General features: G+C 49.2%; 1 protein-coding gene across 1 annotated transcript in view; it reads right to left on the bottom strand.

Moving 5' to 3' along the window:
- RADIL (Rap associating with DIL domain) overlaps positions 1-11,127 on the bottom strand; it is a 50,902-nt gene extending 39,775 nt beyond the window's left edge. The window contains exon 1 of the mRNA XM_033167675.1: positions 10,564-11,127. Coding sequence (XP_033023566.1) covers positions 10,564-11,113 — 550 coding nt within the window. The 5' untranslated portion in view covers positions 11,114-11,127. The remainder of the gene's footprint in view (positions 1-10,563) is intronic.
- Between the last annotated feature and the right edge of the window lie 8,758 nt (positions 11,128-19,885).

Raw genomic sequence — 19,885 nt, forward strand, 5'->3', positions numbered from 1 at the left:
TGTAGCAAAGGAAGCTTCTGTATTTCCTTTGCATAGCAAAAACCAGGGATTTTTTGCGTGTGTTTTGCTTCGGTGGGGTGGGAAATCGCGGAGTTTTCTTATGCTGCAGAGAGCTCTGGTTTCAAACACCGTTCAAACTCTCCATGCCAGACTGGAAAGATAAACATGGGACTTTTCCGGAGCATAACAAAGTCCCTCTATACCTCTTCTTTTTTTGGGGGGGGGGGGTCAAAGTCCCTAGCCAGCAGCTCCCCTTCCACCCTCCTGTTGATATCTGGCATGGTATAGGTAAAGCTAAGGGGCCCCTGACCATTAGGTCCAGTCGCGGACGACTCTGGGGTTGCGGCACTCATCTCACGTTACTGGCCGAGGGAGCCGGTGTACAGCTTCTGGGTCATGTGGCCAGCATGACTAAGCCGCTTCTGGCGAACCAGAGCAGTGCATGGAAATGCCGTTTACCTTCCCGCCAGAGTGGTACCTATTTATCTACTTGCACTTTGACATGCTTTCGAACTGCTAGGTGGGCAGGAGCTGGGACCGAGCAACGGGAGCTCACCCTGTCATTGTGGGGATTCGAACTGCTGACCTTCTGATCGGCAAGCCCTAGGCTCTGTGGTTTAACCCACAGTGCACCTGCATGCCGGCATGGTATAGCTGCCCGCATTTTACAAACAGGGATATCATAGAATCATAGAAGTATAAACTTGGAAGGGAGACCCCCAAGGTACATCTACTCCAACCCCCTGCGATCAGAGCCATCTTTCCCATAGAGCTTAGTGACGCGTTGTGCCAGGGTGCTGGCCTCTCAGGGGCGCCCCAGCGAGTGGGGGAGCTGTGCGGCTTTTGCGGCGGCCTCCCCTTTCCCTGCACGCCTGCCAGCTGCACCCCATCAACCATATGGCTGGCAAGCATGCAGCTTTCTTCCCAAGCCTCTGTGTGGGGAAAGTGATCACCGCAGAGGCTTGGTAAAAGGTCGACAATTCTGGGAAACGGGGGGGGGGGGGCACCAGAGGGATCTTTGCACCATGGCGCCAGATGTGCTTAAGACGGCCCTGCCTGCAGTACAGAGGATATTTATGCTTGTAACTCGGAATGGGGCAGGATTTGAAGCCAGACTCAGGGACCTGGTGTTAGATATTTTGCATTTAAAGGTGATGTTACTGAATTTGCACTTTCTGAAACAATAGAGCCAGTGTTGGTGTCGTGGTTAGAGCGTCGAATGAGGACCTGGGAGAAACTTGGGTTCAAATCCCCCATTTGACCATGAAGCTCACTGAATGAATTTGTGGACTAGCTAGTGTGTCTCTCTCAGCCTGGTCTACATCACATGAGGTAGAATGACATGAGGAGAACTATGCATCATGCCACCTGGAGCTCCTTGGAGAAAATGGTGGGGTATAAATGCAATAAATGAATGAACAAATAAATACGGCAACCGAAACACAGCCACCATGCAAAATTCACACTTCTCTGAATTTTGTAATTCTGCCAGGCAGTGTGTACAAAAATGCATATACTGTATTTTTTGCTCCATAAGACGCACCTGAACATAAGATGCACCTAGTTTTTAGAGGAGGAAGTGGGGAAAGCCCTGCTTTTTTGAGGATCAGCTGAAAGTGGTGCAGCTTCTTTTTCAAAGAGGAAAAGCCCCGTTTTTATGGGGTTCAACTCACAGTTCTGCAGCTTCTAGTCCTACAGCCATTTCTACAGTTTCCAGACAGATAATCTAATCAGCCAGTCCCATGTCGCTGGGGAAACAAACAGCCTCCCTCTGCATTCAACAATGGAGGCCTGGACAAGGGGGTGGGGCTGGAAAGGGAGCCTTATCTCTCTCCTGATCACTTGCTGAACAGCTGTTCAGCGGCTTCCTTTCAACACACCCTTCTCCCTTTGTAAAAAAAGAGAGCACAATCTGCTTTTGGCCCCTAGGCAATTTGGCTCCAGGGACCGACATTTCCCCTTACTTTTTAGGAGGAAAAAAGTGCGTCTTATGGAGCGAAAAATACAGTACTTGGATAAAGCGTGCATATAAATGTTAATGGAAATAACATGCAGAAATCCATTGCAATAGAGGAAATTGCTTGCAGAAAATGTGACTACTTGGAAAAAAACACATACAAAAATGTGTCTATCAGGATAGATTTGCACAAAAATGCTGATGGATTTTCCTGAGTTTTTTGGGACGGTGGCGGGGTTGTTGGGGTGGGGGGTGGGGGATCACAAACTGAAATTGAAGTTGGAAAAATGAGAAAGTGAGAGGGACCGAACATGACACACTCCTCCTCCCAAGGCCTGATCTGAGATGTTGAGTGAAGTGGCTTTTTGCCAAACTGTTCTCCTTCAATTAATCAGAAGAGAAACTGCGCTCGAAAACGGAGAAAGACAAATTTTGGGGGAATTCTCACACGTGAGGTGCAGGGTTTTTGCTGTGCTCCTTTTCAATGTGGCTGAAAAGACTTTTTATGTATGCCACAACAGCTGCACGGATGCCACTAGCCCAGAGATGGAAAAAAGGAAGAGTCCGTAACAGAGAGGAATGGCAAACCAAGCGGTTGGAGTACGCCGAAATGGCAAAACTGACCGGAAAGCTCAGGAACCGAGAAAACCAAAACTTCAAAAAAGAATAGGGGGAATTTATAATTTACCTAGCAGACCACTTTAAGCAGATGAAAACACCAGGATTTTAACAACACTTGTAACGTAGCAAATATCATAGACAGTATGGAGAGATGTTTAAAAATAGATTATGAAATGATATGCAGTTGAAAAGGTTGATAATAGGACCCATGATGGGGAGGGTGGGAAGTCTGGAGATTCAGAGAAATCTCTAACTATGGATACAGTGGTACCCCTGCTTGCGAACAGGATCCGTTCCGGAGGCCCGTTCACAACGTGAAAAGCCCGCAACATGAAGTGCCGTATCTGCGCAGGTGCGCAGTGCGATTTGGCGCTTGTGTGCATGTGCGATTTAGCACTACTGCACATGCGCGAGCGGCGAAACCCGGAAGTAACCCTTTCCATGGATGCAACCTGAAAAAAACGTATCATGGAGCAAACGTAACATGAGGTATGACTGTATGTATTTGGTATTGTTGCAATTCAACACTTGGAAAACCGAGTAAAAATTATTTCGAAAAATAAAATAAAAATTATTTCTCCATGCGGCTGGGGGGGGGGGGTGTTGTTCTTTGTGAGTGCCCTTTCTTTCATTCCACAAATCCTCCTGCTGGTGGCGGGCCTGCTGCAGCAGCCTTCCTGGGTGCTTTTTGTTCCTAGCGCAGAATCTCCGGCAGGGGACGAGATGCCCTTTGGGCTCCGGTCTTCTCCTTGCAAAGGCCAGCTGCGCAGCTTTTTGTCTCGGTCGCAAGGTCCCGCCCTCCCCCAAGCGATGCCACGCTGCCATTCACCAAGCCTGGCAAACGGTCTCCCACTTCCTCCCGGGGTCTGTGTCAGAAGAGAACAAGCGCCATATGCAGGCTGTTTCCGCCCACAGGTGCCATTCACACATTTCAGCAGAGCGCTTGGCATTTCACGTTCCTTGCATGATAAAAACAGGCAATTGTAATGGGGGCGGGGGGGGGCAGGGGGGAGCCTTACAAATTAACCAGAACGGGATAAAAATAACTCGACGATTGCAATCCTCTTTCAGTCTTTCTTCCCAAGGCAAGAAAACCACTAATAGAAGGCTCAATCCCCGGGTTCGTTATTCAGGGCATGTAGGTCACTGGTGCCCGTAGGATACAGAATTGTAGAGCTGGAAGGGACCCCCAAGGGTCATGTAGTCCAACCCCCTGTAACGCAGGAATCTCAGCTAGATCATCCCTGACAGATGGCCATCCAACCTCTGCTTAAAAACCTCCAAGGAAGGAGAGTCAACTACCTCCCGAGGGAGTCCGTTCCACCATCCAATGGCTCTTATTGTCGGAAAGATTTTCCTGATATTGAGTCGGAATCTCCTTTCTTGTCACGTGAAGCCACTGGTTCGAGTCCTACCCTCCAGAGCAGGAGAAAACAAGCTGGCTCCATCTTCCATGTAGGAGCCCTTGAGATATTTGAAGATGGGTCTCATATCTCCTCTCAATCTTCTCTTCTCCAGGCTAAACATCCCCAGCTCCTTCAGCCGTTCCTCATCAGGCCTGGTTTCCAGACCCTTGATCATCCTGGTCGCCCCTCCTCTGCACACCTTCCAGCTTGCCAACATCCTTCTTCAATTGTGGTGCCCAAAATTGGACACAGTATTCCAGGTGTGGTCTGACCGGGGCAGAAGAGAGTTGGACTATTACTTCCCTTGACCTGGACACTATGCATCTGTTGATGCATCCAAGACTCAAATTGGGTCTACTAAACCACAGAGCCTAGGGCTTGCCGATCAGAAGGTCGGCGGTTCGAATCCCCACGACGGGGTGAGCTCCCATTGTTCGGTCCCAGCTCCTGCCCACCTAGCAGTTCGAAAGCACATCAAAGTGCAAGTAGATAAATAGGGGCCGCTCCGGCGGGAAGGTAAACGGCGTTTCCGTGCGCTGCTCTGGTTCGCCAGAAGCGGCTTAATCATGCTGGCCACATGACCCGGAAGCTGTACACCGGCTCCCTCGGCCAGTAACGCGAGATGAGCGCCGCAATCCCAGAGTTGTCCGCAACTGGACCTACGTTGCAAACATCAGGCAAAGGAGAGGGAGAGTTTTGCAAAGCTTGCTGGCTTTGTGTTCTGAGATTCCGCCATTCTGACTGCAGATTGGGGCTACGTTTGTGCGGAATTCTCTTTGTCTCAAAGGTGATAAAACATTTTGTGACGCCCAGTCCAAACTGGGGGAAATTAGCAAAAATTATATCATATATAAGTTAAAATATAAAAAAGGAGTGAAAAAAAGGAAATATGCAGGAAATGATATTATTTTGAAATAAACCAGAGAAGGAGGTTGAAGGAAGTCCGGGGGGAATGGGGAAATTTTGGGGTTGTGAATTATGTTTTGTTATGATGTACACAGTCATACCTCTAGATACGAACGCTGCGTGTTGCGTTCGTCACGGGTTACGAACGCGCTGAACCCGGAAGTACCGGAGCAGGCTACTTCCGGGTTCAGCAGTTTGCGCATGCGCAGAAGCGCTGAATTGCATCGCGCACATGAGCAGATGCGGCGCTTCAGGGTGCGCGCTGCTCATGTTGCGAACGGGGCTCCAGAACAGATCCCATTCGCAACCAGAGGTATGACAGTATTGAAATAATGGAGAACTTAATAAAAAATATTTTTTGAAAAAACTGGGGGGGGGGTTTAACAAGCAAGAATCATGGTGGCAGCACAAATGCAAGGACTGCGGCCGAACCGATTTCAGCTGGGATGTCCTTCTGAACCGGCGGCTGCCTTTGTGCGCTTGTCACAAAAGCGGCACAGTCCTGCCTGCCTGCCTGACATCTGCTTCTTGCTTGGATAACTGTCCTGCCCCCGGGTATCAGTGATAGGAGATGGGGAACATCTGCTGGATGTTTCTTCCTCCGGGGCAGAAAGGAAACAGACCAGCAAAGGTCTCTCGGAAAACAGGCGTCCTTGAATCCCGAAACACACAGGCACCAGCGTTCGGGGTCAGCTATGGAGACGGGCGGTTCTCTGGCTGATTTGGAAAGGGTCCTGATTCTCAAAGTGTTCTACAACATAGGAGCAACCACCAGGCCTCCACTCCCCGCCCCGTCCTAAATTGGGCTGCCAAAGTGAAGAAAGCTTAGGAGACGGATGAGGGGCCTGTGGACCTCCAGATGTTGCAGGATTGCACCTTCCAGACTGCTGGTCAGATGCTAAGATCCTCTGCTGGACACCTTCCCTTGGTCCCACCATCATCAGAGGCATGGTCGGGAGTGAAATGAGACAGGGCCTTTTCTGTGGCAGCCCCCATATTGTGGGATTTCCTCCAAGAGAGGTCAGGCAGGCTCCCTCCCTGTCATCCTTCCACAAACAATATTATTGTTGTTAATATTAATATTAATATTTCCTAGGGATAATGTTATTATTTCTTGGGGATAATTTTATTGTTTTATCTTTTTTTTGTAAACCACTTTGAGTGGTTTTCTCCTACACTTAAGAGGCGTGCAAATTTTAAAAATGAAATAAATGAACAAAGAATTCTGGGCATGGGATTTGCTTCTGGCAAGTTGCAATCTTTGGGTTATCTGTCACCTCCCTAAGTCTGAAGAATGATTCCTAGGCTGTCTCTGGAAGGCGAAGGTCCTGCAATTAATCCAGAATGCGGCAGCTAGACTGGTGACTGGGAGCAGCCGCCGGGACCACATAACACCAGTCCTGAAAGATCTACATTGGCTCCTAGTACATTTCCGAGCACAATTCAAAGTGTTGGTGCTGACCTTTAAAGCCCTAAATGGCCTCGGTCCTGTATACCTGAAGGAGCATCTCCACCCCCATCAATCAGCCCGGACACTGAGATCCAGCGCCGAGGGCCTTCTGGCGGTTCCCTCACTGCGAGAAGCAAAGCTACAGGGAACCAGGCAGAGGGCCTTCTCGGTAGTGGCACCTGTCCTGTGGAACACCCTCCCACCAGATGTCAAAGAGAAAAACAACTACCTGACATTCAGAAGACATCTGAAGGCAGCCCTGTTTAGGAAACAAAATAGAAAATTCTTTCCAGTAGCACCTTAGAGACCAACTGAGTTTGTTCTTGGTATGAGCTTTCGTGTGCATGCACACGAAAGCTCATACCAAGAACAAACTCAGTTGGTCTCAAAGGTGCTACTGGAAAGAATTTTCTATTTTGTTTCGACTATGGCAGACCAGCACGGCTACCCACCTGTAACTGTTTAGGAAAGTTTTTAATCTGTGACATTTTAATGTATCCTAATATTTGTTGGAAGCTGCCCAGAGTGGCTGGGAAAGCTCAGCCAGATGGGCGGGGTACAAATAATAATAATAATAATAATAATAATAATAATAATAATAATAATAATAATAATAATAATAATAATAATTATTATTATTATTATTATTATTATTATTATTATTATTATTATTATTATTTCTTCCAGGTCATCCCATCAGGGCTCGCTCCCTATCTGCAACCTTCCAGCAAAATGCCAGCAAAACACCTCTAGAGTCCTGCCAACTAAGTCACCCGTGATCCTAATCGGCTGATCAGCTCTTCTTCCCGCAGACTGGTTTCTGCCGCCGTCCTCCACCCACCTGCTGCCACAGCCAGGCGAAGAGATGAGCTTAAGTCTCTCACCCTTCAACTGACGGATCAGCTTCCAAGAGTGGAATCCCCTTCGCGTGTGCAAGAAAGTCTTATCCTCCCTCCCCACCGAAGCCCTGTTGACAAAACTGCTTCTTTTATATATAGCAGCTGCAACGGTGATCTCAGAGGGTGATAGGAAGAGTAGAGGAGTGTCGTTGCCAAAGCAATAATGCAGGGGTCCCCAATACGGCCCGAGGGACTCAGTTATCCGGCCCGCAGCAACCCCTGCCACCCGCTGCCACCGGCTGCTCTTACCGGTGCACTGCACCTGCCCACTTCCGGGTCAGCAGAGCACCAGAAATAGCTTGTGCACATGTGCAAGCGTCATTCCAGGTCTGAGGAGGCCCGTGCACACGCGCACAAGTGATTTCTGCTGCTCTGCAATTATTACAGGGTCTTCCAACATTGTGTATGCCATCAAATGCCAACAGTGCCCTTCAGCTCTCTATATTGGACAAACAGGCCAAACCCTACGCCAAAGGATAAATGGACATAAATCTGATATCAGGAATCACAAGACAGAGAAACCAGTAGGAGAACACTTCAATCTCCCAGGACATTCTATAAAAGATCTCAAAGTAGCTGTCTTAATACAAAGAAATTTCAGAAATAGAATGGAAAGAGAAGTGGCTGAATTGCTACTAATCACCAAACTTAAAACCATGGAGAAACCTGGTCTGAACAAAGACTGTGGATTCTTATCTCATTATACATGACAAAGCTATCTTTAGCCATCTCACCCCTTGCCTTTCCCTGTAAGACCAATTGCAGCTGTCAACAGGTTTTCCACACCTATCAGCTGATCCCCCATTCCCACCACCCTTCTGAATAATACCCCTCCCCACTCCCTCACTATATTTAAGGGTCTGGTGACTTCCGTTTCAGTATATCTGAAGAAGTGTGCATGCAAACAAAAGCTTATACCAAGAACAAACTTAGTTGGTCTCTAAGGTACTACTGGAAGGAAATTTTTATTTTATTTTGTTTTGACTATGGCAGACCAACATGGCTACCTACCTGTAACTGATCATCTTGATCTGCTGAAATCTGCCAACTCCCAAGAGACTGCGATCTACTCACAGAGTTAAAAACTGGCAGTGATCTACCCCCTTTTTAGGGGTTCAGGTCATAGTTGTTGAACTTTTTTAGGGAGGGGGAAAGCGACGTTTTTTAGGGGTGCAGGGCAAAAGATGAGCTTCTTTTAGGGGAGCCAAACTTGTTGAGCTTCTTTGGGGGGGGGGGAGCCAGTGATCTACCACAGACACCCAGTGATCTGGGCCTGTGCTAAAAGAAAGGACGCAGTAGCAATGGTTGAGCTACCCGGCATGGACAATTACAGAGGGGTAATAACCGCACTCCTCCAATCTGACTCGTTTTTGCTCCAATCAGGTTTGCCCAAATACTCACTGGCATTACAAATGTCTGCATTTTGCACGCGCACAGAGGCTGCCCCCCCAGCTCCTTGGAGAAGCTCACGTTCCATTCTCAATAGATTGATTATCTTTGAGGTGTGACGTCTAACGGCCTTGTTCACTGTAAAGTAAACCAAATGCACTTATATTTCTGCAGCGTACATTCGATGCTGAAGCCAGATCCATCAGAGGCCGTGTTCCCACTGCTGCCGCAGAAGCATAACTCCGGTTGCCAACAGGGAACTTGGCCACAGAGCTACACTTGCCTGCTAAAGCAATAAAAACAGGCGGGGAGTTTGCTCGGATTCGTTTCCTGGAAATATGTTGATGGTCTCCGTGACCTAAAAGGGCCAGGGAGGCCACAGGAAAACTCATTATCTTAGCCGGGGGGAAAGAACAGGTGGCGCTTTCGCTGTAGGTACAGAAAGCGGCCGGGGTCTCTTTGCCATCACAAAGAGGAAAATGCCTGGGAAAATGCAATGTGTTGGCCCCTAGAAGACGCAGCAAAGGAGGAGAGCCCGGTCCAGGGCTGCAGGAGGGATTTGTGAATTGGTCTGATCCACATAAACCTGGGTTAATTCACAGACTGGAAAGCACTGCAACCACCAGCCAAATATTATGCTTTGGAAACTTCTCTACTCCGATAAGGCCTCAGAGTGCACTTGGAAAACACATCTTTGTGCGAAAACAGGTTTAGAAATGCACATTTAAATACATATTGCACAATGTATTTTCTTCCAAAGTTTGCATTTCTGTACAGACAGACAGAAATAATTGCAGATTAATGTGAAAATGAAGAAGACTGAATGCATGTGAAGCAGGCAAGAGACCGGCGGCGGACGTGGTTCTCCCTGGTGTTTGCGACCCACCCAAACTGGTCCCCCAGCCCATCTTCCCATGCATGTGGGTTTTTCCCCATAGAAATGTCACTGCAGAGATGGAGAAGAGTAGACCAAGGTGGGCGGCTGTGTATGAGAGAGTGGACTCTGTGGGTTTCTGGCTGACGCTGGAAGCTGGAGAAACAGAACAACGACTGCTCTGTGCTGGACCCAAATTTGTGACTTGCGGCTTCCCTGGAAATGTTGTGTTTTTGTGTTGTAAACCACCTTTCAAGCTTCAGCTGAAGGGCTATATAGAAGCTTCATTAATAATAGGAGTAGTAATAGTTCTCTCCCCAAGGAGGTGGCAGGATATAAATACAGTGGTCCCTTGGTTCTCAAACTTAATCCGTTCTGGAAATCCGTTCCAAAACCAAAGCGTTCTGAAACCAAGGCACGCTTTTCCCATAGAAAGTAATGCAAAATGGATTAATCCGTTCCAGACTTTTAAAAGCAACCCCTAAAACAGCTATTTAACATGAATTTTACTATCTAATGAGACCTCTGATCCATTAACAACGTACTGCTGTCACACAATCAATCAATCAATCAATCAGTAGCTGAACTGGGTTCCACACAGTCACAAAAACAAAAGAGCCACAAAAACAAAAAAAGCAAAATAAACAGGAAAAACAAACAGACCTCAGCGTAACACTCAAGCCGGGAGTGTAACACTCAAAACGGAACACGTTCAGCTTCTGAAAAAAATTCGCAAACCGGAACACTTACTTCCGGGTTTGGAGTGTTCAGCTTCCAAGTTGTTTGAATACCAAGGCATTTGAGAACCAAGGTATCACTGTAATAAAATAATAATAATAATAATAATAATAATAATAATAATAATAATAATAATAATTGGATAGGATGTCCCTATTTTCATCGGAGAAACGTCAGAGGTTATGGTCTCAGCCGGTGTACCAGATGGAGCTGGTAGAGCAGCCGTCCTGGGCACAGAACTGACCTACTTCCATCCCGGACCCACAGAAGCCTACCATTAATACTACTACTACTAATAATAACCCCAGGGGCTTCTTCCTCACCTGCCGTGATGGTGTCTTTGTCCCTGGAGGCCAGCTCCTCCACCTCCGCCCGCTTCCGGAGCTCCAGCCTCCGGGAGAATCCTTCGCGTGGCTTCCAGAGCTCCTGGATCAGCAGCGGCTTCTCGTGGTCCTGCAAGACCCTCAGCCCCTCCATCTGCCACTGCCTCTCGGGGCCCCCGAACCTCCCGACGACGTCGCAGAGGACGTAGCGCCCCGCGCTGACCTGGCTCAGCCCGTAGCGCTCGAGGGCCTCCTTGGCCAGCTCCCGGGCGCTGGAGCTGGCCGTGGCAAGGACGCTCTTGTAGTGGGCTCCCGTGCAGACGGCGCCCCCGAAGATCTTGAGCACCCCGGGGGCCGAGGCCTGGGTGGAGAGCTCCGAGGGGTCCTCGCCGCCCTCCGCCGGGCAAGCGGCCACAGAGAGGCGGTCCTTGTAACTCAGAGTCCGGTGCAAGACTTGGGAGAAGATCCGGCTCTGCCGCTTGAACTTGCCTTTGGACGGCGGCGACATGGCCGAGGGCGAGCGGTAGAACATCGCGGCGGAGGCGGTCATGGGTCAAGGCTGCGGAGGCGGGAGAAAGAGAGGGTCAGCACACTTGGGAGAAAGGCAGAAACCCCCAAAGAGAAAATTATCCCCCCTTTTTAAAATAGTTTTTATTAGTTTTCCATTTCAGCAAACATAATCACATACCAGCCTACTTCTTGGGAGGAAAGCAATGACAAACCTAGACAGCATCTTAAAAAGCAGAGACATCACCTTGCCGACAAAGGTCCGTATAGTTAAAGCGATGGTTTTCCCAGTAGTGATGTATGGAAGTGAGAGCTGGACCATCAAGAAGACTGATCGCCAAAGAATGGATGCTTTTGAATTATGGTGCTGGAGGAGACTCTTGAGAGTCCCATGGACTGCAAAATGATCAAACTTATCCATCCTTAAAGAAATCAGCCCTTAGTGCTCACTGGAAGGACAGATCCTAAAGCTGAGGCTCCAGTACTTTGGCCACCTCATGAGAAAAGAAGACTCCCTAGAAAAGACCCTGGTGTTGGGAAAGATGGAGGGCACAAGGAGAAGGGGATGACAGAGGACAAGATGGTTGGACAGTGTTCTCGAAGCTACCAACATGAGTCTGAGCAAGCTGTGGGAGGCAGTGGAAGACAGGAGTGCCTGGCGTGCTCTGGTCCATGGGGTCACGAAGAGGCGGACATATGCTGTAAACTGCCCAGAGTGACTGGGGAAACCCAGCCAGATGGGTGGGGTAGGAATAAATTATTATTAAAGGTAAATGTAAAGGTACCCCTGACCGTTGGACAGTGTTCTTGAAGCGACTGGCGTGAGTTTGCTCAAACTGCGGGAGGCAGTGAAAGATAGGCGTCCCTGGCATGCTCGGGTCCATGGGGTCACGAAGGGTTGGACATGACTGAACGACTGAACAACAGCAACAACCCCTGACCGTTAGGTCCAGTCGCAGACGACTCTGGGGTTGTGCACTCATCTCACTCTATAGGCCGAGGGAGCTGATGTTTGTCTGCAGACGTCTTCCGGGTCATGTGAGCCAGAGTAGTGCACGGAAATGCCGTTTACCTTCTCGCCGGAGCGGTACCTATTTATCTACTTGCACTTTGACGTGCTTTCGAACTGCTAGGTGGGCAGGAGCTGGGACCGAGCAACAGGAGCTCACCCCGTTGCGGGGATTCAAACCACCAACTTTCTGATCGGCAAGCCCTAGGCTCTGTGGTTTAACCCACAGCGCCACCTACGTCCCTTTAAATTATTATTATTATTATTATTATTATTATTATTATTATTATTATTATTATAATATTGAACATGCAAGCCAAGCTCCACTCTGATTCCTCCATCGGCAGTAGAGCTATCACAATGCCCTGTTGGTTTTGGAAGTCGTCTTTTCGTTTCGGGAGGGGTTGCGACTTTCTTAGGCCAGCCTTGAAACTCATATTCTCCGTGTAACTTCAGAAGAGCAACTCCTGTGTGCCAGATGGACTCTGCATCCGTTCAAGCGAGCGAGCAGCATCTCCTGCAACTCTTTGGGAGCCAAGAGCAGAAGGGTGGAGTCCGCATTTCTGGACGGGTCGATGAATCAGTGTACAGTATACAACCCATCTGGGACTCCTATGAAATTATTTCCTCCCGTCAGGAATGCTTGGCTCAGCTGAGCAGAATGTCTCTAGCTGGGTGGGTGGGAAAGAAAGAGACATTTTTTTTTTAGCATCCCATCTTAGAGACTCTTCCTTTTGCTCCTTCACATATTAATGCTGCATATGCGCTCTGTGGCATATCTAACAATATCTAACAAAGACGAATTGGTGTGACATTTTATTATGAGCGCAAAGCCGGTTTTCAGGATAGGGCAGAGCAAGCAAGCCGCTTTCATGAGATCTAGCAACATGTTAGGTGCATCACATAAATTTGGGGGGGGGGCAGGGCTGGATTTAGGTTGGATGAGGCCCTAAGCTACTGAAGGCAACGGAGACCTTTATATGTCCAGCTGTCCTTTGTCAGCAACAAATTGCCGCTGTTTTTTATGTTGAATACATTGGTACCTTTGGGTAACGTAATTTTAGATTGTGAATGCAGCAAACCCGGAAGTGCACAGAAGCGGCGCCTCTGGATACGAACTTTCCAGGGTAAGTACGGACTCACGGGGCGAATTAAGTTCATATCCAGAGGGTCCACTGTATATGCTATATGGTAATTTATGGACCTAATAGGTATCTCAAGCCCTTTGCACATGTTGCCATGCAAGCAGTCCACGCAGAAAGTAGGCACCCTATATATAGAAAGGAGCAAACCAGGGATATTTTAGGGAGCAGGCTAGCAGGCAGGGCCCATGACGTACATCAGAGGAGCCTACACAACACAAAACACTGTTGCTGTATGTAGGTTTTATTTTATTTGTTTTTTATCTTATATGTTGGAAATGTACATCCAGGTTTTTTTTCCTTTAATTTTGTTTTGGGGGGCCCCCAAGAGAGTGGGGCCCTAAGCTAAAGCTTGTTTAGCTTATACATAAATCTGGCACTGGGGCCGTTGGGGGGAACAATTCACGCTGTCCATGGGAACCTGCAGCCCTTCTTCAGATGCTGTTGGAGTCTAGCTCTGGCTAGCTTGGCCAACGGTCAAGGATGAAGGGATATTTAAAGGTAAAGGTAAAGGGACCCCTGACCGTTAGGTCCAGTCGCGGATGACTCTGGGGTTGCGGCGCTCATCTCACTTCATTGGCCGAGGGAGGCGGCGTACAGCTTCTGGGTCATGTGGGCAGCATGACTAAGCCGCTTCTGGAGAACCAGAGCAGTGCTAGAAACGCCATTTACCTTCCCACTGGAGTGGTACCTATTTATCTACTTGCACTTTTGATGTGCTTTTGAACTGCTAGGTGGGGAGGAGCTGGGACCGAGCAACGGGAGCTCAACCCGTCATTGTGGGGATTCGAACCATCGACCTTCTGATCAGCAAGCCCTAGGCTCTGTGGTTTAACCCACAGTGCCACCCATGTCCCGAAGGGATATTTGGACCCCTCCTTATCCTTGCGGCAGTCCTACAACTAAAGACAAGGCATGCTGGGTTAGTAAGGGGAAGGATTGCTTCACAACACCTCACCAACCCTTACAACAATCTTGCAAAGCAGGCCAGCGCTGTTATCCGTGCAGTGCAGACGCTAGGAGCTGGGAATGGAGATGTGCGGCTTGCTTAAGGCTGTTTGACGCATTTGCGGGAGAGCAAAAAGGTTTGAACTTAAACCCAATCAACGTATGGCTCGGTGGTATAGAGCCCTGCTCTGTTCTCTCTCTTTTTTTGACATAAATTTTTATTTTATTTTCAAAAATATAAACATACCACAAAAACCATTCCAAGTCCAAATGTCAAGATTGCCCTGAATCCCTTCCATGGGTCCTGTTAATCCCGTTTTCAACTGCATATCACAGGGGTGCCCAAACTGTTTTCAAAGAGGGCCAGATTTGATGAAGTGAAAATTCATGAGGGCCAACCAAAGTTGCTGAGCTTTTTTAAGGATTTGACCCCAAGAAATAAACTGCCACAGGGGCTGGATTAAACCAGCCGGAGGGCCAAATTAGGCCTCAAAAATGGACTTTGGATATGCCTTGCATATCACTACAATTTTTCTCTTTCTAAATTATCCATATGTACTGTTACATTACAAGTGTGTTTAAAATCCTGCCAGTGTTCTTTTCCCATTCTTTTTTTTTAAAGATCTCGTCTTCTCGATTCCTGAGCTTCCCTGTTAGTTTTGCCATTTCAGCGTAGTCCATCATCCGCTCTGTTCTGCCTCGGTCAGACCACACCTGGAGTCCTGTGTCCGGTTCTGGGCGCCACAGTTTAAGACGGATGTCGACAAACTGGAAGGTGTTCAGAGGAGGGGAGACCAAGATGATTGAGGGTTGGGAAACCAAGCCTGATGAGGAATGGTCGAGGGAATTGGGTACGTTTAGCCTGGGAAAGAGGAGACTGAGAGGAGGTGGGATGGGTTGCCAGCAGGGAAGCTTGTTCAGGCGTGGCCGTGCCCACCCACTGGCCCCCAGAAGCCTGCGCAGAAAGAAATGAGGCCCTCAAGCCCAAGAAGCTTCCTGCATTCAATATGTATTTCTACAGCATCACGGGCCAATTCTGTGCAAATCTGTGCATGCAGCTTGGCTGGGCAAGAACCCAGAACAACCCCATTCGAGGAAACGCCTTTAGCATTAGGTTACCAGATTCCCCCCCCCCCCAAAGAATCCGGGGAAACTTTTCAACTTGAGTCGGAATGGATGGATTTGGTCAGGGGACTGATTTGCGAATCTGGGGACTGTCCCCGGGAAACGGGGACGTCTGGTAACCTTACTTTAGCGGCTGGGTCAGCCCAGATGCCCGGCGGGGATCTACCCTGTCCCTCTCCCTCCTGCGGCTTAAAAGTCTCCTTGCCTCCTCCGTCACCTGAGCCAGGGACCCTCCTCCTCCTCCTCCTCTCATGCTATCAGAAACAGCTTTACTACTTTAGCCCTGGAAAAGCTCCAAAGGCAGCCCTCCCTGCGCAGCTCAGAGGCAAGGTCACCTTCTAACCTAGTACTGCTTTCTATTCTAAGCGCTGCGATGGGACGTCATCTGCCGTGGCTTCGCTGGCTCCTGTCCCACTTTGCGTACACGAGTTTCTCCGGGGCCCTCCGCCCAGCAGCGACCTCTTTCCCTCCTAATAATAATAATAATTTATTATTTCTACCCCGCCCATCTGGCTGGGCCTCCCCAGCCACTCTGGGCGGCTTCCAACAAATATTAAAATACATTAAAATGTCACAGGTTAAAAACTTCCCTAAACAGGGCCGCCTACAGGTATTTTCTAAATGACAGGTAGTTGTTTATCTCTCTGACTGGGAGGGCGTTCCACAGGACGGGCGCCACCACCGAGAAGGCCCTCTGCCTAGTTCCCTGTAGCTTTGCTTCTCACAGTGAGGGAACTGCCAGAAGGCCCTCGGAGCTGGAACTCCGTGTCCGGGCAGAATGATGGGAGTGGAGACGCTCCTTCAGGTATACAGGTAAATGCTCCTTCCCTTGTCACCCCAAGAAATCTTCAAAGGGCAGGTGCCGCCCGGATGCATTCAAGCCCCCAGCCAGTGTGCCTTGCCGTCACGGGAGTTGTAGCACAGGGTGCTAGCCCGGTGGGGAAGGACTATAGCTCAAGGACAGAGCTAGATGTGGGAGGTCCCAGGCTCGACCACGCAGGCATCTCCAGGTAAGGGCTCAGAGAGAGTCCCTGCGTGAAATCCAGGAGAACTGTTGTCAGTCAGTGCAGGCGATAGGAGCTAGGTGGACCCAATGGTCTAGCTCTCTTTTGAGAAGAAGCTCTACTCGTTTTGCTTTTTACTCAGCAAAGGGGCTGTCTGGGCAGACCTGCAAGCAACGCTGGAAATCCATCCGTCCTTCAACCAGCAGGATCCAAAGACCCCTCGTTCTTCTGACATGGCTGCAAACGCAGGGAACTGCCATCTCTACCAAGTCAGGCTGCTGCTCCATATTGTCAACACTGGCCGGCAGCAGCTCTCCAGGATTTCGGACAAGGGAGTCTCTCCTGATTCTACCAGGAGATACCGTCACTTGCCCAGCCTGTCTCTGAGCTATGGTCCTGCTCCGACTGCTAATCCCAGACTCTCCAAGCACCCCTGTTTTCCAGGGACAGCCCCGGATTTGCAGAAACCGTCCCGGTTTCTGATTTGATCTTGGAATGTCCCACATTTCCTTAGGACGTCCCTTTTTTCATCGGAGAAATGTTGGAGGGTATGGAGCAGGCATAGGCAAACTCAGCCCTCCAGATGTTTTGGGACTACAACTCCCATCATCCCTGGCTAACAGGACCAGTGGTCAGGGATGATGGGAATTGTAGTCCCAAAACATCTGGAGGGCCAAGTTTGCCTACGCCTGGTGGAGTTATGCCACCCCCGAGCCAACTATACAACCTTCAGAATACATCCGAAGGCAGGATTATATAGGGAAGATTTTTAATGCTCAATGTTTTGTTGTATGTTGGAAGTCGCCCAGAGTGGCTGGGGCAGCCCGGCCAGATGGGCAGGGTATAAATAATAAAATTTTGTTGTTATTATTATGGAATAGGACTTCCCTATTTTCAGCGGCGAAACATTGGAGGGTTTGTAGCCTGTTCCACTGCCCAAACCTGAGCAAAACCTGCAATGATGCAAACGAACGAATGGGGTGGGTTTTAATTTTCTTAAATTTTTGCATTTGGAATATGTTGGGTCTTTCCTCTTTGCCCCTCCAGACCTTCCCTTTCTCCTTCGCATATTGGCAGCCCTGGGCAGTGAGGGAAAGAGGATAGGGATCAGGACAATTAAAACTTTGGCCCCCTCAGAGGCCTTCAGCGGAGAGCAGGAGAGCCTTCCTGAACCCGCAATGTGGGAGAGAGGAGAGCGCCAAAACGGCAAAGGAAATGCGCAGGGAGGTGAGGCAGAGAGAGGGCCCAAAGCAAAGCTTCCCTTTGAGCAGCTAAGTTGAGATGCCCAGCCTTTCTCCCTCCCCAAGGCAGGCATTTCACTGCAGCACCCAGCGAAAGCGCTTGGCACCAGGCTCTCCTCTCCGCACTGCCTGATTCTCGGGATCCCCTTTGGAGCATCGCCTCCCTGGCAGCGAAGCTCCGGGGACACGTGGCAAATTGCAGAACCGAAAACGTCTCGGCTGCAAGCAAGCCAGCGGCACGGTCAGCTTCCTGCAGGCTGGTGCGATTTCGAGCCAAGGGTGGTACGCATGGAAAGTGGAGCGAGGAGCCAGGGAGCGTTTGTTCCTCGGCTGGTTTTGCAATGAGGTCTCGGTAGCGGAAATTTCTCGGGGCTGTTTGGGCAAACAGCTCCCCTGGTGCGGCCAGCTGAGCGCTAGGCGATGAAGGCCTGAAGAGAGCAGTTGGTTCGGTGACGCAAAAACATCAAGAAAGTAGATTGCGGATAGCCTCCAAGAGGCCCAGGAAATTCTAGCTAGGGGCAGGTTAATCTGCAGCCTGATCAATTAAAGACAGGCTCCAGCAGATTGAGTGGACGAGATCAATGGTGGGTCAAACCAGTGCCAGATTTACGTATAAGATAAAAAAACCACTGCTTAAGGCCCCACACTCTTGGGGCCCTCCAAAAAATTTAATGGAAAAAACTGGATGTGCATTTCCAAAATATAAGATAAAAAACAAATCAAATAAAACCGACCTACAGCATCAGTGTTTTGTGTTGTGTGGGCTCCTGTGATGTAAGTCATGGGCCCCGCCTGCTAGCCTGCTCCCTGAAATATCACTGGTTTGCTCCTTTCTATATATAGGGTGCCTACATTCTGCATGCATGGCAACATGGGCTAATGGCTTGAGATGCCTATTAGGTCCATAAATGGCCATATAGCATATATTCAACACAATTTGTTGTTGGCAAAGGACAGCTGGACATACCAAGGGCCCCATGACCTTCAGTAGCTGAGGGCCTCATCCAACCTCGATCCAGCCCAGGGTCCAACTGTCAAGAAGGCAGTTTCTGCCCCTGCTGTGGAGGGAAGTGAGGGGCTCGTCCGCCTGGGAAGGGAGCCCACCTGGGAGAAGGAAAACCTCCACTACCTTGTGGGATACCATCGGGAGAATCCTAGAATCCTAGAGTTGGAAGAGACCACAAGGGCCATCCAGTCCAACCCCCTGCCAAGCAGGAAACACCATCAAAGCATTCCTGACAGATGGCTGTCAAGCCTCCGCTTCAAGACCTCCAAAGAAGGAGACTCCACCACACTCCTTGGCAGCCAATTCCACTGCCGAACAGCTCTCACTGTCAGGAAGTTCTTCCTAATGTTTAGGTGGAATCTTCTTTCTTGTAGTTTGAATCCATTGCCCCGTGTCCGCTTCTCTGGAGCAGCAGAAAACAACCTTTCACCCTCCTCTAGATGACATCCTTTTATATGAAGGTCTTTAAGCGGAGGCTTGACAGCCATCTGTCAGGAATGCTTTGATGGTGTTTCCTGCTTGGCAGGGGGTTGGACTGGATGGCCCTTAGGGTCTCTTCCAACTCTATGATTCTATGATCTAAACCTCATGCAATAAATAAATAAATTCCCAGTCACCCGCAAGCCTTCAGTTCTGATATGGGCACATAGCAACCTGAAAATATTGTCCCTCCTTTTCCGCTCAACTCAGGGCTGGTGCCTGAAATGTAACATTGACTCCTTAAAAAAATAATATCACTCAGTGCATAAGAATTGCAAATGCTTCCGCAGCCCAGGAAGGGGTTTGGGGGGGGACAGGAGCAGCGATGCAGGTTTTGCTCTCAATCCAACAGGGGGGGAAACAAATAAGGCGACGCTGTGGCATTTGCTAGTGTTCCTGGCGCTAACGCAGAGGTCTCAATGGGATGCCTAATGAAGGTTTTATTATAGCAATAATGACTTTGTCGTAATTAGCTGATCACACAGAGCTCTGGAAATGGAAACTCCCCAAGCAGATCAGTTACCTGACGCTTCTCCAGGATTTCTCCCTACGGCCACAGAACGTGTTGCAAACATTTCCCAGGGAAACCCAGGCAGGCAAGAATGCTAAAGGGGGGTGAAACAACCTATTGGGAACAGAGGGTCCCATATTCCCTCCATCCTTGCCTCCCTCGATCTTCTGGAAGCCATGGGGACCACTGAGGTTGCTGGAGGCTTCCTGTGCCTGAGTCAGGCAGAAATTCAGCAGGTGAAGAAGCTTCACCTGTTGAATGTCTGCCTTCCTTTTGCATGCAGTGGGAGCTGCACAGACCTTAACACTCACACACAATCCTTCTTCACCATTTTGATATAGGACCCTTC

This window comes from Lacerta agilis, chromosome 13, assembly GCF_009819535.1.
Source record: "Lacerta agilis isolate rLacAgi1 chromosome 13, rLacAgi1.pri, whole genome shotgun sequence".
Lineage (NCBI taxonomy): Eukaryota > Metazoa > Chordata > Lepidosauria > Squamata > Lacertidae > Lacerta > Lacerta agilis.